The 19,072-nt window shown below is 42.2% G+C and overlaps 1 protein-coding gene across 3 annotated transcripts in view; it reads left to right on the top strand.

Annotated features, from left to right (window-relative positions):
* The window catches only part of mcama (melanoma cell adhesion molecule a), a 109,760-nt gene that overhangs the window by 70,209 nt on the left and 20,479 nt on the right, over nucleotides 1–19,072 (top strand). For 2 of the 3 annotated variants that reach the window (XM_072913848.1, XM_061963063.1), the window contains exons 2-3: nucleotides 16,666–16,799; nucleotides 16,896–17,151. In XM_072913848.1, coding sequence (XP_072769949.1) covers nucleotides 16,666–16,799; nucleotides 16,896–17,151 — 390 coding nt within the window. The remainder of the gene's footprint in view (nucleotides 1–16,665; nucleotides 16,800–16,895; nucleotides 17,152–19,072) is intronic. The other variant, XM_061963064.1, reaches the window with a different exon arrangement.

Raw genomic sequence — 19,072 nt, 5'->3', positions numbered from 1 at the left:
CAATCACCAGCGTGCGGGGTCGTGACCTCGACCACTGCTATACGGCGCTGCATGAAAGGGAAGATAATTACATAAAGAGGGGCCTCTGAGGAGATTTCTAGCACTTCCTTATCTCCCTGTGCCAAAAGAATAAAGAAGCGTGGACTCGCTCGCGGCTACTGACTGTCACCAAGGGAACGGACCGCTGAGAGATTTGCGCCACATTCTGCTTCTGAAAGCACGACAAGGACCCCTCGTCTCTCTACTGTGTGTGTGTGTGTGTGCTTGCTTTGATGTGAGACAGTACACTTTGTCCCCCAGGTGTTCATCACCACACCAGCCTTGTGTATAGAGAAATCCTCTTGCCTGTCAGCCTTACTTACATGCTCGCTCTTTTACACCCTGTGAGGGAGCCTCCCTCCCTCCATTTACACAGCAACTCTCCATGTCTACACTCACTAGGGCTGGGCGATGAATCCACAAATGATCAAAATTAGGGATGTGCCGATCATGAACACCATTCCTCTTTTTAGACAAGCTACCAGCAAGTTGTGTATCTCCATACGTAGTGTGGAGCTGTTCCCCTAAGTTAAAGGGGAACATGATCACCAGACCTATGTAAGTGTCAATATATACCTTGATGTTGCAGAAAAAAGACCATATATTTTTTTAACCGATTTCCGAACTCTAAATGGGTGAATTTAGGCTAATTAAATATTCGCTCTCGGAGCGATGACGTCACAACGTGACATCGCATCGGGAAGCAATCCGCCATTTTCTCAAACACCGGGTCAAAACAGCTCTGTTATTTTCCGTTTTTTCGACTGTTTTCCGTACCTTGGAGACATCATGCGTCGTCGGTGTGTTGTCGGAGGGTGTAACAACACGAACAGGGATTCAAGTTGCACCAGTGGCCCAAAGATGCGAAAGTGGCAAGAAATTGGACGTTTGTTCCGCACACTTTACCGACGAAAGCTATGCTACGACAGAGATGGCAAGAATGTGTGGATATCCTGCGACACTCAAAGCAGATGCATTTCCAACGATAAAGTCAAAGAAATCTGCCGCCAGACCCCCATTGAATCTGCCGGAGTGTGTGAGCAATTCAGGGACAAAGGACCTCGGTAGCACGGCAAGCAATGGCGGCAGTTTGTTCCCGCAGACGAGCGAGCTAAACCCCCTGGATGTCTTGGCTCACACCGTCCCAAGATGATCAAGAGAAGAATATCGACCCTAGCTTCCCTGGCCTGCTGACATGAGGGTATGTCTGCAGAATATATTAATTGATGAAAATTGTTGCACTCTCAAAGTGCATGTTGTTGCCAAATGTATTTCATATGCTGTAAACCTAGTTCATAGTTGTTAGTTTCCTTTAATGCCAAACAAACACTTACCAATCGTTGGTTAGAAGGCGATCGCCAAATTCGTCCTCGCTTTCTCCCGTGTCGCTGGCTGTCGTGTCGTTTTCGTCGGTTTCGCTTGCATACGGTTTAAACCGATATGGCTCAATAGCTTCAGTTTCTTCTTCTATTTCGTTTTCGCTACCTGCCTCCACACTACAACCATCCGTTTCAATACATTCGTAATCTGTTGAATCGCTTAAGCCGCTGAAATCCGAGTCTGAATCCGAGCTAATGTCGCTATAGCTTGCTGTTCTTTCCGCCATGTTTGTTTGTGTTGGCTTCACTATGTGACGTCACAGGAAAATGGACGGGTGGTTAAAATCAGGCACTTTGAAGCTTTTTTTAGGGATATTGCGTAATGGGTAAAATTTTGAAAAAAACTTTGGAAAATATAATAAGCCACTGGGAACTGATTTTTAATGGTTTTAACAATTCTGAAATTGTGATAATGTTCCCCTTTAATGATAATCACCTCCGCTATGGCAAATAAGCTGCATTTCTTAATATCTTAGGCATCATTATCAAGTATTAGGAAGAGGCTAAACATGTTACACACCGAGAGCAAGCAGGATTAGGCATGCTAACAGCCAAGGTAGCCGCTAACTTCGTTGTGGTTAGAGTGTCCGCCCTGAGATTGGTAGGTCGTGAGTTCAAACCCCGGCCGAGTCATACCAAAGACTATAAAAATGGGACCCATTACCTCCCTGCTTGGCACTCAGCATTAAGGGTTGGAATTGGGGGTTAAATCACCAAAATGATTCCAGAGCGCGGCCACCGCTGCTGCTCACTGCTCCCCTCACCTCCCAGGGGGGTGGAACAAGTGTTGATGTAACAAGTGACTTTTGCCGTGTAACTTGCAACAATTCTCTGGGGATAGCCTTTACTGTATCTTAGCTACTTCTAATCCAGAGTAACTAGTAGCTCAGTTTACATTATTGGCTTTATTTTAACAAAAAACCTTATGATAACACAAAATTATTGAATATATATATATTGGCCATAATCTTGTGCTAGATTTGAAAAGAATAGAATAAAAAAGTTTATTGTCATTATACGATTTACGGTTGCCTCTCTTGGTCTGTGCTTCAAAATAAACACAATTACTAAATACTAAGGCAAAAAACACAGATCGGACCAGTAGAAGGTAAAACACACATTGTTAAAGATAAAACACAGTTTTTTCAGAGGAGTTTTATGAAATTCAGTCTATTTACTTGCTTGAGGCTGTTTTGGCAATGAGCCAACCAGCTCAATGCGGCGTCTTCGTGTTAACACCAGCGAGCTGCTGGTGTTCATTTAGATTTAGATTTATTGGTCCCCGTTGGGGAAATTTCATTTTCACTGCCGTACCTTTAAACAATAGACATCACGAACAAAAATAACAAAAAGACATCATACATGACCAAATACATTTACAGGCTTGTCAGACAGGTCGGCCGGGCCGGCTGTTTAGGGCGGCTATAGCTGCAGGAATTTGATAGTCCTGTACCTGCGCCCTGATGGTAGTGGGATGATGTATTGGTGTAGTGGGTGAGTCATATCCTGGACTATTGTGTTTGCCAGTGGAATGATGGACCTGTGGTTTAGATCTGAAATGTTGGGTGTGGGTAGGCCGATGATTTTAGCTGCTATGTTTGTAATGCGTGTGAGTTTGTTTATGTTAATGTGATGATCAAAGTTCCCATGTTGGTGGGAGAAAGTCAACTATGTTTTTTTACCTGATGGTCTTTAAAATACCTGTGCAGGTCTGGGTGCTTATCTTTCAAATGTTTCGCAAAGTTTTGCCACCTTAAGGGAGACATCTTTTAAAGCTTGCAGTGCGTCACCTTTCTTTGTTCTGTATTGGGCTCCATCAACGAGTAGAGTTGCTGCTTCTGTAACGGAGGCCAGCCAGTGTGGTTCCCTGACATCTTCAAGAATGTGCTGGCTGCCAGGTTAGGCTTTTGTCTCGGTGGTTAGCATGCTCGCTTCTCATGCTGACTGATTGAAATTGATTTAAACTTTTTTTAGTAGATTGCACAGTACAGTACATATTCCGTACAATTGACCACTAAATGGTAACACCCGAAAAAGTTTTTCAAATAGTTTAAGTCTGGGTCAACGTAAATCAATTCATGGTATAAATTAGGGATGTCCCGATCCAGGTTTTTGCACTTCCGATCCGATACCGATATTGTTTTTGCATTTCCGATCCGATACCGATACTGACCGATACTGGCCTATCCGAGCATGTATTAAAGTTTAAAGTTATTTAGCCTACTTAGTTGTCAGAATCATGTTGAAAATGGTTTTAGTACTCTTGATAACAACTAGCCAGCTGAATTAGGGGAGTTTGAATAATACACAATGGTTGGTAACAAGAAACTGACCTGTTTATTCAAGGATAAACACAAAATAGACAAAATTATACATGACAAACAGAAATGGCATCATTGAAACAAGGGCTGGGCGATATGGCCTTTTTTTAATATTGCGATATTTTAAGGCCATATTGCGATACACAATATATATCTCGATATTTTGCCTTAGCCTTGAATGAACACTTGATGCATATAATCACAGCAGTATGATGATTCTATGTGTTTTGATTGATTGATTGAGACTTTTATTAGTAGGTTGCACAGTGAAGTACATATTCCGTACAATTGACCACTAAATGGTAACACCCGAATAAGTTTTTCAACTTGTTTAAGTCGGGGTCCACTTAAATTGATTCATGATACAGATATATACTATCAGATATATACTATCATCATAATACAGTCATCACACAAGATAATCACATTGAATTGTTTACATTATTTATAATCCAGGGTGTGGAGGGGGGCGCCTGATGTAAGTGTCAAAAAGACAGCCAAAAGAGTTTGATATGAGAATAAATCTAAAGTTAAAATATAGGGTAGAAATGCACCCATTTGCAGGAAATGTAGTCTTAATTTTCAAAATGTTCTTTCAAGGCTTGCATGTCTACATTAAAACATTCTTCTTCATACTACATTAATATATGCTACTTTTAAACTTTCATGCAGAGAAGGAAATCACAACTAAAAAAATCACTATTTTTTTCATACGGTGTTGATGTGGAAATTTTTGCCTCTGCATTTCGATGGTGTGGATGTGTGGCACCGAATGGAGGTAAGCGTCTCGACAGACGTCACAATATTTGAACAATGATGACGAAAACTGTTGTCTCTGCCGTGTCCGTGTGTCGAAAATTGTTATGCGCTTATTTTTTTATTACATTTTGTGCGTGGCATAGATTTGCCGTGCGCAGAGGACGCTTGAGCAGGCGCGCACCTTAGCGGCTGCGCTAGCATCACAGCTAACGTTAGCCATGCCGCTACCTCGCTCTCTGCTGGGAGAGGACGTATACGTATGTGACGTATGACGTGACAGTATGTGACGTATGACGTGACAGTATGTGACGTGTGTAAGAAGGTGCGCTCGCTGTCTGTGAGAGGGAGACACAGGAAAGAGTGAGAATAGCCTGTCGTGTAATGCCAGCAGCTAAAAGCAACTGCGTGAGAATTGTGGATGTGTTGAAGGTGTGCTGGAAAATGCGGAACGGAAATTAAACTGGATCTGGATCGGCATTTTCCCATGCCTTGCCGATACGCAATTTTTGGCAAATATCGGCAGCCGATCCGATCCAAATATCGGATCGGGACATCCCTATTATAAATATATACTATCAGCATAATACAGTCATTACACAAGTTAAACATCAGAGTATATACATTGAATTATTTACATTATTTACAATCCTGGGGGTGGGGCGGGGTGTTAGGTTTGGTTGATCAACAATCAGTCATCAACAATTGCATCATTTGAGAAATGGACATTGAAACAGTGTAGGTCTGACTTTGTAGGATATGTACAGCGAGCAGTGAACATAGTGAGTTCAGAAAGCATCATTTACATGGAGGTGGGATGTGGAGGGGGGAGGGTGTTATCCATCCATCCATCCATTTTCTACCGCTTATTCCCTTCGGGGTCGCGGGGGGCGCTGGAGCCTATCTCAGCTACAATCGGGCGGAAGGCGTTGTACACCCTAGACAAGTCGCCACCTCATCGCAGGGCCAACACAGATAGACAGACAACATTCACACTCACATTCACACACTAGGGCCAATTTAGTGTTGCTAATCAACGGTGTTAGACTAGGGTTATAGTTGCCTGGAGGTGTTCTTTTAGTGCGGTTTTGAAGGAGGATAGAGATGCACTTTCTTTTACACCTGTTGAGAGTGCATTCCATATTGATGTGGCATAGAAGGAGAATGAGTTAAGATCTTTGTTTGATCGGAATCTGGGTTTAACGTGGTTTGTGGAGCTCCCCCTGGTGTTGTGGTTGTGGCGGTCATTTACGTTATGGAAGTAGTTTGACATGTACTTCGGTATCAGGGAGGTGTAGCGGATTGTATAGACTACGCTCAGTGCAAGTTGTTTTACTCCGTCCTCCACCCTGAGCCAGCCCACTTTGGCGAAGTGGGTAGGAGTGAGGTGGGATCCGGGGTGGAAGTCTAGAAGTAACCTGACTAGCTTGTTCTGGGATGTTTGGAGTCTAGATTTGAGGGTTTTGGAGGTGCTGGGGTACCAGGAGGTGCATGCATAATCGAAAAAGGGTTGAATGAGAGTTCCCGCTAGAATATTCATGGTGCTTTTGTTGACCACAGAGGAGATTCTGTAGAGAAATCTTGCTCGTTGGTTGACCTTTTTGATTACCTTGGTTGCCAGGGTTCGCGTCACAATGCAGGATGGAATAAAGGCAGTGGGCTGAACCACCTGGGTAACACTTCTGCCACTCTACAGCTTCTTTTTTTCTCACCCACTAACCCCTGTTTCTGTTCTCTGTGTCAGAGGTAATAAACAGCGTAAACCATGATAACAAGTTTCAAATTATCTGAATGAATGAAATAATATTCGCTGCGTTTCCCTTGCGTTTTTTTCACAGAATACAAGCGATATTTCTAAAATTTCTATAAAGTACATTTGCGACTTGTAGGTGTTTTGCGGGTAAGGCCCGGTGCGGCCGACCGATCGGAAGCGATACCAAGACGACCCATCTGCCCTGGTTGTCCTACATGGACGCCCCGTCGGTTCGGTTTTTAGGTGCCTTCTTTGACATCCATTGCATTCGGTCTCCCCTAGAGGGGAGGGGGGGTTACCCACATATGCGGTCCTCTCCAAGGTTTCTCATAGTCATTCACATCGACGTCCCACTGGGGTGAGTTTTTCCTGGCCCTCATGTGGGCTCTGTACCGAGGATGTCGTTGTGGCTTGTGCAGCCCTTTGAGACACTTGTGATTTAGGGCTATATAAATAAACATTGATTGATTGATTCATTATGCTTTTGCGAAAAACTTAAATATCGAAACGTCTCAAAAACCACCTCATAAGAGCACAGAATTTTTTTGGGCGATATTTGAGAGGTTTTTAGAAATATGGGTGTTTCAATTACCAGTTTCTTATTGCGATATTTAGGTTTTGCACATTTCTAAGGGTAATGTAAACGCAGCTCGTTAGAACAATATTCTGTATGTTAACTTTTCTTTGGGGGTGGGTGGCTAGAGTATCGATACTTTCGCAAAGGATGCTTTTTTGAGTATCGATACTTTAAACAGCGCTTCACAAGGATGGGAAAGGTACAATCTTTAATGCCATCGTGGAAAGTCCTTTTTCATTTTAATCCACAAATCCAAAATGACAGAAGACCAGACTTCTCTGCGCTGCCAACGCACAAAGGATTGAATAACAAAAGCATATTTTAAGTATATAAAAACCACATTACTGTATTTCTAAAATAAGTAGAAAGCTTTACGGTGTTTGTGGAAGAAGCTGAAATGTAAGAGAGCGATGGAGACGTGGCGCAGTTGTCCTTAAAAAACCTTCATTACAGTGAATGTTTATTATCTCTCACAAGTGTCCTGCCTCATTTCATGGCTCGCCAGCCACGTGAAGGATTAGAACGAGGGCCCGTTTTGTCGAGGTGATTTTGGGGGCTCTTATCAGTCTGTCAGAGCTGCAGATCTACCACAGGCCTAAGCTGACAGACTTAATCAAACGAGGAAACCAATCATGGTGACCACGCTGATTGCCTGTGTGTTAATGACCTAATGAGGCACTATATGCGTACAGGCCGCCTTCTTTATCTATTAGGTATCTCATTTGTTTAGCGGCCTTATTGGTACAGGACACAAAAAACTCATCAGCTTAAAATTACCTCAGTGTTTCCTTTTCTTTTTGGCTGGTTTGACTGGAGGCTGTAATTACCTTGTCTTAACTATTCCCCTTTGCAACTAATTTTTTGGAATATTGCATATTATGTGTTTTTCCTCATTAAAAAAATAGTGTTGTTTTTTTACAAAAAAACATAAAACATACAAAAACCAACATTATAAATATATAAAAACATTATATCTTTGATTAGGTCTGAAGCTGTTAAAAAATCAAAGCGTTAAAAGTAAAAAAAAATGAATATGACCAATAACACTTTTTTGAGCGTGTCTATTTTTCGGTGAAGGAGGAATAGTGTGAGTTTTTTGGGGAAAAATGTCACTATTCCAAAAATAATGCATCGACATTCGTGTTGTTATGAATTATTGACCTGGCTGTAATTACCTAATCTAAAGTACTCCACTATGCAATTTTTTTTTTTTAATATTGCATACTTTGTGTTTTTCTCATATATTTTTTTTTTCAAGAAGAGCATGAAACAAAAAAACATTTAAAAAATATAAACACTTTATGTCTATAGATAGGTCTGAAGCTGTTGAAATACAATTTAAAGCGTATGACCAAGAGGGACAAGCGGTAGAAAATGGATAGATGGATGGTTGGATGACTTCTTACAACACTTTTTTGAGCGTGTCCCTTTTCAGGCTGAGGATTGAGGGATAGTGTGAGTTCTTGGCAAAAACTGTCATTCATTCATTTTCTACCGCTTAATCCCTTCGGGGTCGCGGGGGGCGCTGGAGCCTATCTCAGCTACAATCGGGCGGAAGGCGGGGTACACCCTGGACAAGTCGCCACCTCATCACAGGTGCCAACACAGATAGACAGACAACATTCACACTCACATTCACACACTCGGGCCAATTTAGTGTTGCCAATCAACTTATCCCCAGTCATTGTTCCAAAAATAATAATGCATCAAAATCAGTGTTTATTGACCTATTAAAATGTGTAACTACCTAAAGTATTGACATTTTTTTGAAACACTGAATATTTTGTGTTTTTCTCGTTTTTTGCAAAAAGAGCTTAAAAACATTACAAATAAAAACTTTATATCTATGATAGGTCTAAAGGCAGATAAAAAATGTATATATCTATATACATACATATACTGTATATATATATATATATATATATATATATATATATATATATATATATATATCGGGGTTTCCCTTTGATGTCATTGAATGTGGCACGCTGCCACATCTTGAAAATAATGTTTTTTTTTACTTGAACACGAATTAAAGTAATATAATATATTGTAGCCCCCAGAAGAAATCACACAATGTCCGACGCTATGTTTAACTTTTATTACCAATCTTATGATAACAAAGAACGGCGCAATTCCAACAGGTTTTACCTCTCGTGTAAACACTTTTGTCTCGTGAGTCCGCGCTTCCCCGGACACACAACAACGCTTCCTCATTTTCCGCCAATCACCTTTATATACACAGTATATGTATATATATATATATATATATATGTATGTGTGGGAAAAAAATCAAAAGACTACTTCATCTCTACAGGCCTGTTTCATGAGGGGTTCCCTCAATCATCAGGAGAAATCTCCTGAAACAGGCCTGTAGAGATGAAGTAGTCTTTTGATTTTTTTCCCACACATACATATATTGCGCTCTACCACGGTATCGAGCACTATTTTTTGGATAACCTTATTAAGACATATATATATATATATATATATATATATATATATATATATATATATATATATATATATAATGTGTGTGTGTTGGACTTTTTACATGAGCATTCCCTAAATGTCCTACAGATCCAATCCTGTCAATAAGTACATTGTAGTTTTCTTTGTCTAAAGTCTGGCTGATACGCAGGTGATTCAAAGACAGTATAAATTATACTTACAATAATAATGGATTCAATTTATATAGCGCTTTTTTTCTAGTGACTCAAAGCATGTTCTATTGAGAAGCCAATGATTTATTCACTTCAGTCACTTTTTGTGGTGGTAAGCTACATTTGTAGCCACAGCTGCGCTCCGACAACCACCAAAACATTCAAACACCAGTGTAAGTTGCACTGGGAGCAAGGTGAGTGAAGTGTCTTGCCCAAGGACACAACAGCAGTGACTAGGATGGCACAAAGTGGATTCAGGTTTCTGGACGGCCGCTCTACCATTTGAGCCACACCCGGAAGGCAGGACTTTAGTTGTCAGGCTCCACAGATCATGCGTATTTGTGCTGTAGTATAAAGGCACAACGGGAATAGATAAGACCGGTCCCAGGTTGGGTCTGGAAGCCAAATCCCCAGCAACCCCCCAGCGCTAATCGGATTAGCTGAAAAGTTTAGCGGCGCGGCCCCAAAGAGCAACAACATTTTTTACATTGACTTCTGTGACATAGTTTGTCCCACCACCACCACCCAGCCTTCTGATCTGATCCTCGCCTCAAAGCCGGGTCGTCATTTTTGTTTCGGTAAACAACCACTTCAGCACCAGATGAACCGTTGTGCACCTCTTGCTCTGTGGTTTGTGTTTTTATGACCGTGTGTTGTGAGACAGAGAGAGGAGAGATGCGGTCCACCCAGGTGGGGGAACAATGGCTCACCCGTCGTCTTAGAGGAATGGTTGGCTGAGCACGGCCTGAGTCGAGGAGGGAGGGACTGAGGGAAGGTTGGAGAAAAACTTGAGTCGTGAAAATGATTGGTGCAGACCAAGGGAGGGAGACGGGCCGCTGATGGGGGTGCAGTCAGCTGAATGGGGGCAGCAAGGCGTCGGTGGTGTGTCTTGAAGCTCTTTTCATGCTTGGTCTGTTTTTAACCCATGTTGAAAACATGGAGGTCTAGCTCATGCTAATGAATACCGGTATTCACAACCAAAGTTTGGACCACAATCTACATCTGATGTGTTCGGATTACATCACATCTTTTCATAGGAATGGAGGGAAAGTCTACACAGACACAACCTTCCTACTTTTCTACAAGTTCTTTCTTGAATTCAATAGTGTTTCTCACGTTATTGGTCCTATGATGGATTGTTTTGCTCCATGAAAAAAGCATAAAGATTCTCTGAAAGGCAAAGAGTTAGGCAGTGCCCTTGAATGCCTCATCACGGGAACAGTGCTGAGAACACAGCGCTTCATACATTCAAAGGAGAAGACGCAGATGTCTACATTGTAGGGCTGGGCGATAAAAAAAAATCAATATATATCACAATAGACACAAAATCGATATTAGTGAAAAAAAAATGTGTTTGATAAAATCCATCCATCCATCCATTTTCTACCGCTTATTCCCTTTTGGGGTCGCGGGGGGCGCTGGAGCCTATCTCAGCTACAATCGGGCGGAAGGCGGGGTACACCCTGGACAAGTCGCCACCTCATCGCAGGGCCAACACAGATAGACAGACAACATTCACACTCACATTCACACACTAGGGCCAATTTAGTGTTGGCAATCAACCTATCCCCAGGTGCATGTCTTTGGAGGTGGGAGGAAGCCGGAGTACCCGGAGGGAACCCACGCAGTCACGGGGAGAACATGCAAACTCCACACAGAAAGATCCCGAGCCCGGGATTGAACCCAAGACTACTCAGGACCTTCGTATTGTGAGGCAGATGCACTAACCCCTCTGCCACCGTGACGCCCTGTTTGATAAAATGTAAAAAAAAAAAAAATGTATTCTTTGTTTGAAGAAATCGGAAGAAGGGAAACAATTTTGGTTGCATGAACAAAGGCACTCATTCGCTGGTAACCAAACAACGTAAGAAGTGATCACTGATTAGTGGGAGTGACACGCTAACAGCCAATCAGGTGATAGATAGATACATACATACATACATGCATACACACACACACACACACATAAACACATAAATACATACATACCGTATTTTTCGGAGTACAAGTCGCACCGGAGTAAAAGTCGCACCGGAGTACAAGTCGCACCTGCCGAAAATGCATAATAAAGAAGGAAAAAAACATATATAAGTCACACTGGAGCCCGGCCAAACTATGAAGAAAACAGTTACTTATAGTCCGAAAAATACGGTACTTACATTATTGAGAAATTCAGCAACCAACTATCAAAGTTTGGTTGCGCCATCTTGTTGTCTCGCAGTTCATTTTTTGCAAGAAGTGAGAAGAGAAAGTAAAAATGATTGGATTTTTAAAATCAGACCATAGTCAGACCAGCTGTAAATTATGCAAGGCGCTCGTCCCCGCCAAGACAGGTAATACCTCACCACCTTATCCGCGCTCACCCTTTAAAGCACAGCTGTAAGTTCCTGGCATAAAACCTGCAGAAAATAGTTCTTCTTAGGTTTTGCTATGTTTACATTTTCACACTTTGCACTATTTTGTTACACTTTGTTAAGCATTTCTTATGTACCGTATTTTCCGCACCATAAGGCGCCCTGGGTTATAAGCCGCGCCTTCAATGAACGGCATATTTCAAAACTTTGTCCACCTATAAGCCGCCCCGTGTTATAAGCCGCATCTAACTGCGCTAAAGGAATGTCAAAAAAACAGTCAGATAGGTCAGTCAAACTTTAATAATATATTAAAAACCAGCGTGATGTGGGCGCGCATGGAGTCGTATATCAACATGGACGGAGCTGCGTGAAAAAAGCCACCCGGCCTCTTCGCGTAAACTTACCTTAACCACTCGCTCATCTTTTCTTCATCCATCCATCCTTTCGAGTTAGCTTTTATGATGACACCGGCTGGAAAGGTCTCTTTTGGCAAGGTCTTCCTTTTGAATATCACCATGGGTGGAAGTTTCTGGCCATTAGCATGGCAAGCTAGAACCACAGTGAAGGATGACTTCTCATTCCCTGTGGTGCGAATATTCACCGTACGTGCTCCCGTTGTATCCACAGTGCGGTTCACAGGAATATCAAAAGTCAGTGGAACCTCGTCCATGTTGATAATGTTCTCTGGCCGGATCTTTTTTTCAGCTATCTTGTTTTTACAATATGCACGGAAAGTAGCCAGCTTTTCTTGAAAGTCTTTAGGCAGTTGCTGTGAAATAGTAGTCCGTGTGCGGATGGAGAGATTGCGTCTTGGAAACCTGTCGCTTAGTAGGAGCCATTTTGTGGTCTTTACAGATGTAAACACACAAAGGAAATGAAACGTAATATCCGCGCCCTTCTTCTTCTTCTACGCGGGCGGGTGGTTGCTTACAGTAGAAGAAGAAGCGCTTCCTGTTCTATGGGGGCGGGTGCTTACCTTGGCGGTTGCTTGCGTAGAAGAAGAAGCACTTCCTCTTCTACGGGGAAAAAAGATGGCGGCTGTTTACCGTAGTTGCGAGACAGAAACTTTATGAAAATGAATCTTAATATTAATCCATATATAAAGCGCACCGGGTTATAAGCCGCACTGTCAGCTTTTGAGTAAATTTGTGGTTTTTATGTGCGGCTAATAGTGCGGAAAATACGGTATTCCTTATTTTTGCACCTTCATTTTAAAGAGGTTTCTTAAGTGTTCTTTGTGATTTTCATATTTTGTTCACATTGTTTGTTTTCCATGCTTGTGTTGACATGTACCTTCCTTTATACTTTGCTAGCTGAGGGGATTATAATCAGAAGAAGTTTTGAATTAAAACCTTTACATTTCATATATTTTTTCCATGGTCCTAATTTGATAGGTCATAAAAAATATCAATGATTATCGATATTGACTGATATAAAACACTTGCAGTGCATCCAAAAAGTATTTACAGAACTTAACTTTTTCCACATTTTGTTACATTACAGCCTTATTCCAAAATGGAATAAATTCTTGTTTGTCCTCAACAATCTATAGACCATACCCCATAATGACAATGTGAAGATGCTTTTTTATTTTTATTTTTATTTTTTTAATTTTTTTTTTAAATGTTTGCAGATTTATTAAAAATAAAAAACGAAAAAAATCACATGTCCATAAGTATTCACAGCCTTTGCTCAATACTTTGTTGATGCACCTTTGGCAGCAATTACAGCCCCAAGTTTTTTTTAATACGATTGCACAAGCTTGGCACACCTATTTTGGGCATTTTCGCCCATTCCTCTTTGCAGCACCTCTCAAGTTCCATCAGGTTTAATGGGAAGCATTGGCTGTCATTCAGGTTTTCTCATGTCACATTCATCTTTCCCTCTATCCTGACTAGTCTCCCAGTTCTTTCCGCTGAAAAACATCCGCACACCACGATGCTTCACAGTAGGGATGGAATCTGTTTGGTGATGAGCGGTGCCCGAATTTCTCCAAACATCAAAATTTTCAAACTTTGTTTAATCAGACCAGATAATTTTGTTTCTCATAGTTTGAGAGTCGTTTAGGTGAATTTTGGCAATTTTTTACTAAGAAATGGCTTCCATCTGGCCACTTTCCCATACAGGCCTGATTGATGGTTTGCTGCAGAGATGGTTGTCTTTCTGGAAGGTTCTCCTCTCTCCACAGAGGAATGCTGTAACTCGGACAGAGTGACCCTCAGGACTAGACTAAGATGAATGCAGCGATGTACAGAGACATCCTAGATGAAAACTAATGCTTCCTATCCACTCTGATGTAGCCTGAGAGGTGCTGCAAAGAGGAATGGGCGAAACTGCCAAAGATAGGTGTGCCAAGCTTGTGCAATCATATTCAGAAAAACTTGAGACTGTAATTGCTGCCAAAGGTGAATCAACAAAGTATTGAGCAAAGGCTGTGAATACTCTATCACGATGTACAGTGCATCCGCAAAGTATTCACATTCACTTTTCCAACATTTTGTTATGGTATAGCCTTATTCCAAAATGGAATAAATTATTTTTTCTCCTCAAAATTCTACAGAAAATACCCCATAATTAAGATGGGAAAATGTTTTTTATTAATTTGCAAATTAAAAATTTAAAACTCAAAAATCAATTTGCAATTTTTAATTTGCAAATTAATAAAAAACATTTTCACATCTTAATTATGGGGTATTTTCTGTAGAATTTTGAGGAGAAAAAATAATTGATTCCATTTTGGAATAAGGCTATAACATAACAAAATGTTGGAAAAGTGAATGTGAATACTTTGCGGATGCACTGTCCATCGTGATAGAGTTTTCAGCCATATCGCCCAGCCCTACTACACTGTTTGTGTGTAGTATTTAGTAGGGGTGTAACGGTACGGTTCGGTTCGGAGGTGTACCAAATGAGTTTCTACACAAACATATTAAGTAGCCGCCTCAGCTTCCTTCTGCCTCTGTCTCTGTCAGTCCTCTACACAGCACCCAGCATTGTGCCACCGACACAACCATCTGATTGGTTACACACAGAGCGGTAACAGACAATCAGCAGTGCGTATTCAGAGCGCATGTAGTCAGTGCTTAGCGTTTAGCAGGTAAGCATCAGGCAGCGGGCTCTCCCCAAATTATAATAAACACCTCCCAGTCAACTACTAGTAACATCACTATGAGCCCGTTGACCTTCTAGAAATGTAAAAGGCAGTTCAGCTCACTCGCAGTCCTGGCTTGAGGTGAAGGCTAATTCGCTTTTAGCGTAACGTTAGCTCATTTTGTGGTATGTGTGTGTGTGTGTGTGTGTGTGTGTGCGTGTGTGTGCGTGTGTGCGTGTGTGTGTGTTACAGACAGCAAAGCACATTAAACTGCCTCAAGTTGTTGCTCAGATTACATACAATGACAAAACTTTTCTTCCACATATAAAAAGTGCAACATTAAACAGTTTCAAGTCAACTCATCATGCTTGATTTATTACAGCATTTGAGAAGCCTGTAGTTGATTTTTATTATGTAAATGTTGTATTTTTATCAACATGTGATAGCAGGGACCCTGCCATTCAAAACTAGGCTGCTGCATTTCTAATAATTAATGTAACTATAGCTGAAAAAATAGTACAATAGCAATAGGAGAGACTATTTATCCCTGAACACCATGGAGTTCATGTAGGCTTAATGATGCAGTTACATTATTATATCAACTATCAGAGACAGAAACTCCTTTTTTGCTGCTTCAACACAGCTCAATCAACACAGAAAAAGGTAAAGTGAAATAACAGACACACAGTTGATTAACGTGGGCAGAATTATTATAGTGTTCCCAATGTTAAAAGGATAAAGCCATTGTTTACAAATTTAGTAAATAAATAACCAAAAAATTTATATTTTGTTGTTTTCTTACTGTACCGAAAATGAACCGAACCGTGACCTCTAAACCGAGGTACGTACCGAACCGAAATGTTTGTGTACCGTTACACCCCTAGTGTTTAGTAATGAAGATGGTTAACAAATGACCACTATCCATTCTTCACAGACACCGAGAGTCCCCATTCTTTGTTTGGTGCTTGAGTCCACAGACGGATACACAAGCAAAGAGACTAGTCTGTTACTATCTGTGTACTGTAACTTTGATAAATAAGACAACATACGAAAACCAGGGCCAACATATTGAAAAACTGAGTCATACGAGTGGGCCGTACCACTGTATAGAAATTGTAGCCTTCACTTATACTTGTCTACAATCCCTAACTGACATACATAGCTAACATTTTTAGTGTCTAGTTTGAACACAACACAACAGCACCCCATAGTTAAGATCCCCTTTCACTGCGAGCAAATATCACCCAAACAAATGTTAAAAAAAACTACAACATGGCGGTTTGAGGAAACACATGACTTGAGTTATTTCTGACCGTGTAAGTGGAGAACAAGAGTATCCTCCGCCGTCTCGCAAAACCACTCCACGCCAGATTAAACAGAACATTGTGCCAAAATGTTTTCTTTCTCACTGCGAAAGAAGAGAGCAGCCAAGTCCAACATGGCTGCAGAACAAGTTGGCTCAGGGATTCAGCCTGGCGACTCGTCTCTCTTTCTTGTGTGCCTAAATTCCCCCCGATGATGCCCAGGAAACTGCTTTCCTGGCCAAGATGTGTCAGTTAGCGAGGCGGAAGGGAGACAAAGAAGCACGCCATGTGGACTTTCTTCCTCTTCTGTTCCCGTCCGTCTTGTGCCAAAAACAACGTAGACTTAGGGTTAGCTTGCGTATTAGGAATTCAAGTATTGGTCGCGATGGAATTGTTATGCCTCATGAATGTAGTTTCATGTGTTCCAGTGTGGGCCAGGGTGGTCGGGACTGCGCCTGAGAGTGTCGAGGTGTACCTGGGCGACTCGGCCGAGATCCCGTGCCAGTACAATATCACTGAAATCAATAGCGAGCCCAGCCGGATCTTTATCCAGTGGTTTGTGGTGAGTCCACATGTGCAAGATGGATTGCATTTGTCTCGCTTAGTGTGACCAAAATGTAGTGAGTCACATTTACATAATGCTGATATTTTACATCAGCGTTCCAGTCCTTACCCCTCTATCCAGAATGACCAAGAAAGCAGCAAGCGGATCCGGATCTTCTACGGCGATGACCAGAACTCACACGTGGACAACAACACAGAGTACAGCAGCCGCATCCAGGTGGCCTTTGACCAGCAGGGAACCCTACTCAGCATCCAGGAGGTCCAGCTTTCAGACGAGAGGGAGTTCTTCTGCACGGTGAACGCTTTGGAGGCTGGCCAATTGAATACGAGGACTCAACTCAGGGTGTTTGGTGAGGAAATCCACTTAAAGTTTACAATAACCTTTAATCATCAAGGGTCCTTTTCTCCCATTGAGGGAAAAGCTTCACAATTGCAGCATTCTCCCCCTCCACTTAAGTATGTCATTCCCTGTCACATCTGGCCTTCCAAGTATTCTCCCATCGATTTCAATACTTTTGCTCTTAAACGCCTCTAGGGATGGGTACTGTTTGCATTTGAATTGATACGGTACCGATTCCCAGTACCTGGGAAACGATACCGGTACTCAACGGTGCCAGTTTTCGGTACTTTTTCTTTTTTATGTGTTAATAAATGTTAATTCCAAGTTGCACTTCCAAGACATAAGATGGCAGTACTGGAAGTTGCTTTATCCAGTAAGCTAAATGTGTTCTGTTGCGCCCTAAAAAGTATTTATACTCTAAGTAAGTATTGGGCTTATTACACACCAGCTCTTTGATTTTAACATTCATCTTAGTTGTAACTTGTAGTTGTTAAAATTGCCAAGTAATTTTATTAATGTGACAATTAAATTACCGTACCCACTCTGCATCCATTGCAGCCGCTCACCCAGTAGGGCTGTCCCAACATCGCGACCCCTTCCCAACGGTTCTTCTTTTTCACAACTCAAGCTTTTGGAGCTTTTCCTTGCCCGAATGTGGATTCAGACTTAGGGAATATCGGTGTGGTTTGTGAAATCCTTTGAGGCTATATAAATAAATTGTAATTGATTGATTGGTTGAATGTAAAATTGGTAATGCTATTAGTAGCTTTTCAATGACAAATCCAATGCAAATTAGCATCCAGGTAGCGCATTTTGGAAGAGTGGAGCCTTACTTTATGTCCGAGTGTTTTCTACCAAGCATACTTGCGTGTTTGGTGTTGAAAATTGCAACATTACTTGGAGAGAATTTGGCTGAGTGCACCTTGAGTGCTGCATGAGTGATTGTTTATGTGAGCGGGTGTTTAGTCTGCAACCGGACGTGACGAGTCTGCAACCGGACATGATGTCACGTACAACAAAGGTATCAAAATATGGCACCGTTTAATTTTGCGTGAATCGATACCCAGTAGTACCAACAGAATTTGGTCGGTGCCTATAAAAATATCGAATTCGGTACACATCCCTAGCAATCACACTTCATAAAACGCAAGGTGATCATGCATATTGGCCACGTTTGGGCATGCTTTGACTAACGGATGTTTCCATCCATCCATCCATCCATCTTTTTTCGCTTATCCGAGGTCGGGTCGCGGGGGCAGAAGCCTAAGCAGGGAATCCCAGATTTCCCATTCCCCAGCCACTTTGTCCAGCTCCTCCCGGGGGATCCCGAGGCGTTCCCAGGCCAGCCGGGAGAGATAGTCTTCCCAACGTGTCCTGGGTCTTCCCCGTGGCCTCCTACCGGTCGGACGTGCCCGAAACACCTTCCTCGGGTGACATCCTGACCAGATGCCCGAACCACCTCATCTGGCTCCTCTCGATGTGAAGGAGCAGCGGTTTTACTTTGAGCTCCTCCCGGATGACAGAACTTCTCACCCTATCTCTAAGGGAGAGCCCCGCCACCCGGCGGAGGAAACTCATTTCGGCCGCTTGTACCCGTGATCTTGTCCTTTCGGTCATGACCCAAAGCTCATGACCATTGGTGAGAATGGGAACGTAGATCCACCGGTAAATTGAGAGCTTTGCCTTCCGGCTCAGCTCCTTCTTCACCACAACAGATCGATACAGCGTCCGCATTACTGAAGATGCCGCACCGATCCGCCTGTCGATCTCACGATCCACTCTTCCCTCACTCGTGAACAAGACACCGAGGTACTTGAACTCCTTCACTTGGGGCAAGATCTCCTCCTCAACCCGGAGATGGCACTCCACCCTTTTCCGGGCGAGAACCATGGACTCGGACTTGGAGGTGCTGATTTCCATCCCAGTCGCTT

This window comes from Nerophis lumbriciformis, linkage group LG09 (genome assembly GCF_033978685.3).
Source record: "Nerophis lumbriciformis linkage group LG09, RoL_Nlum_v2.1, whole genome shotgun sequence".
Taxonomy (NCBI): Eukaryota; Metazoa; Chordata; class Actinopteri; order Syngnathiformes; family Syngnathidae; genus Nerophis; species Nerophis lumbriciformis.
This window is presented reverse-complemented; position numbering and strand designations above follow the sequence as displayed.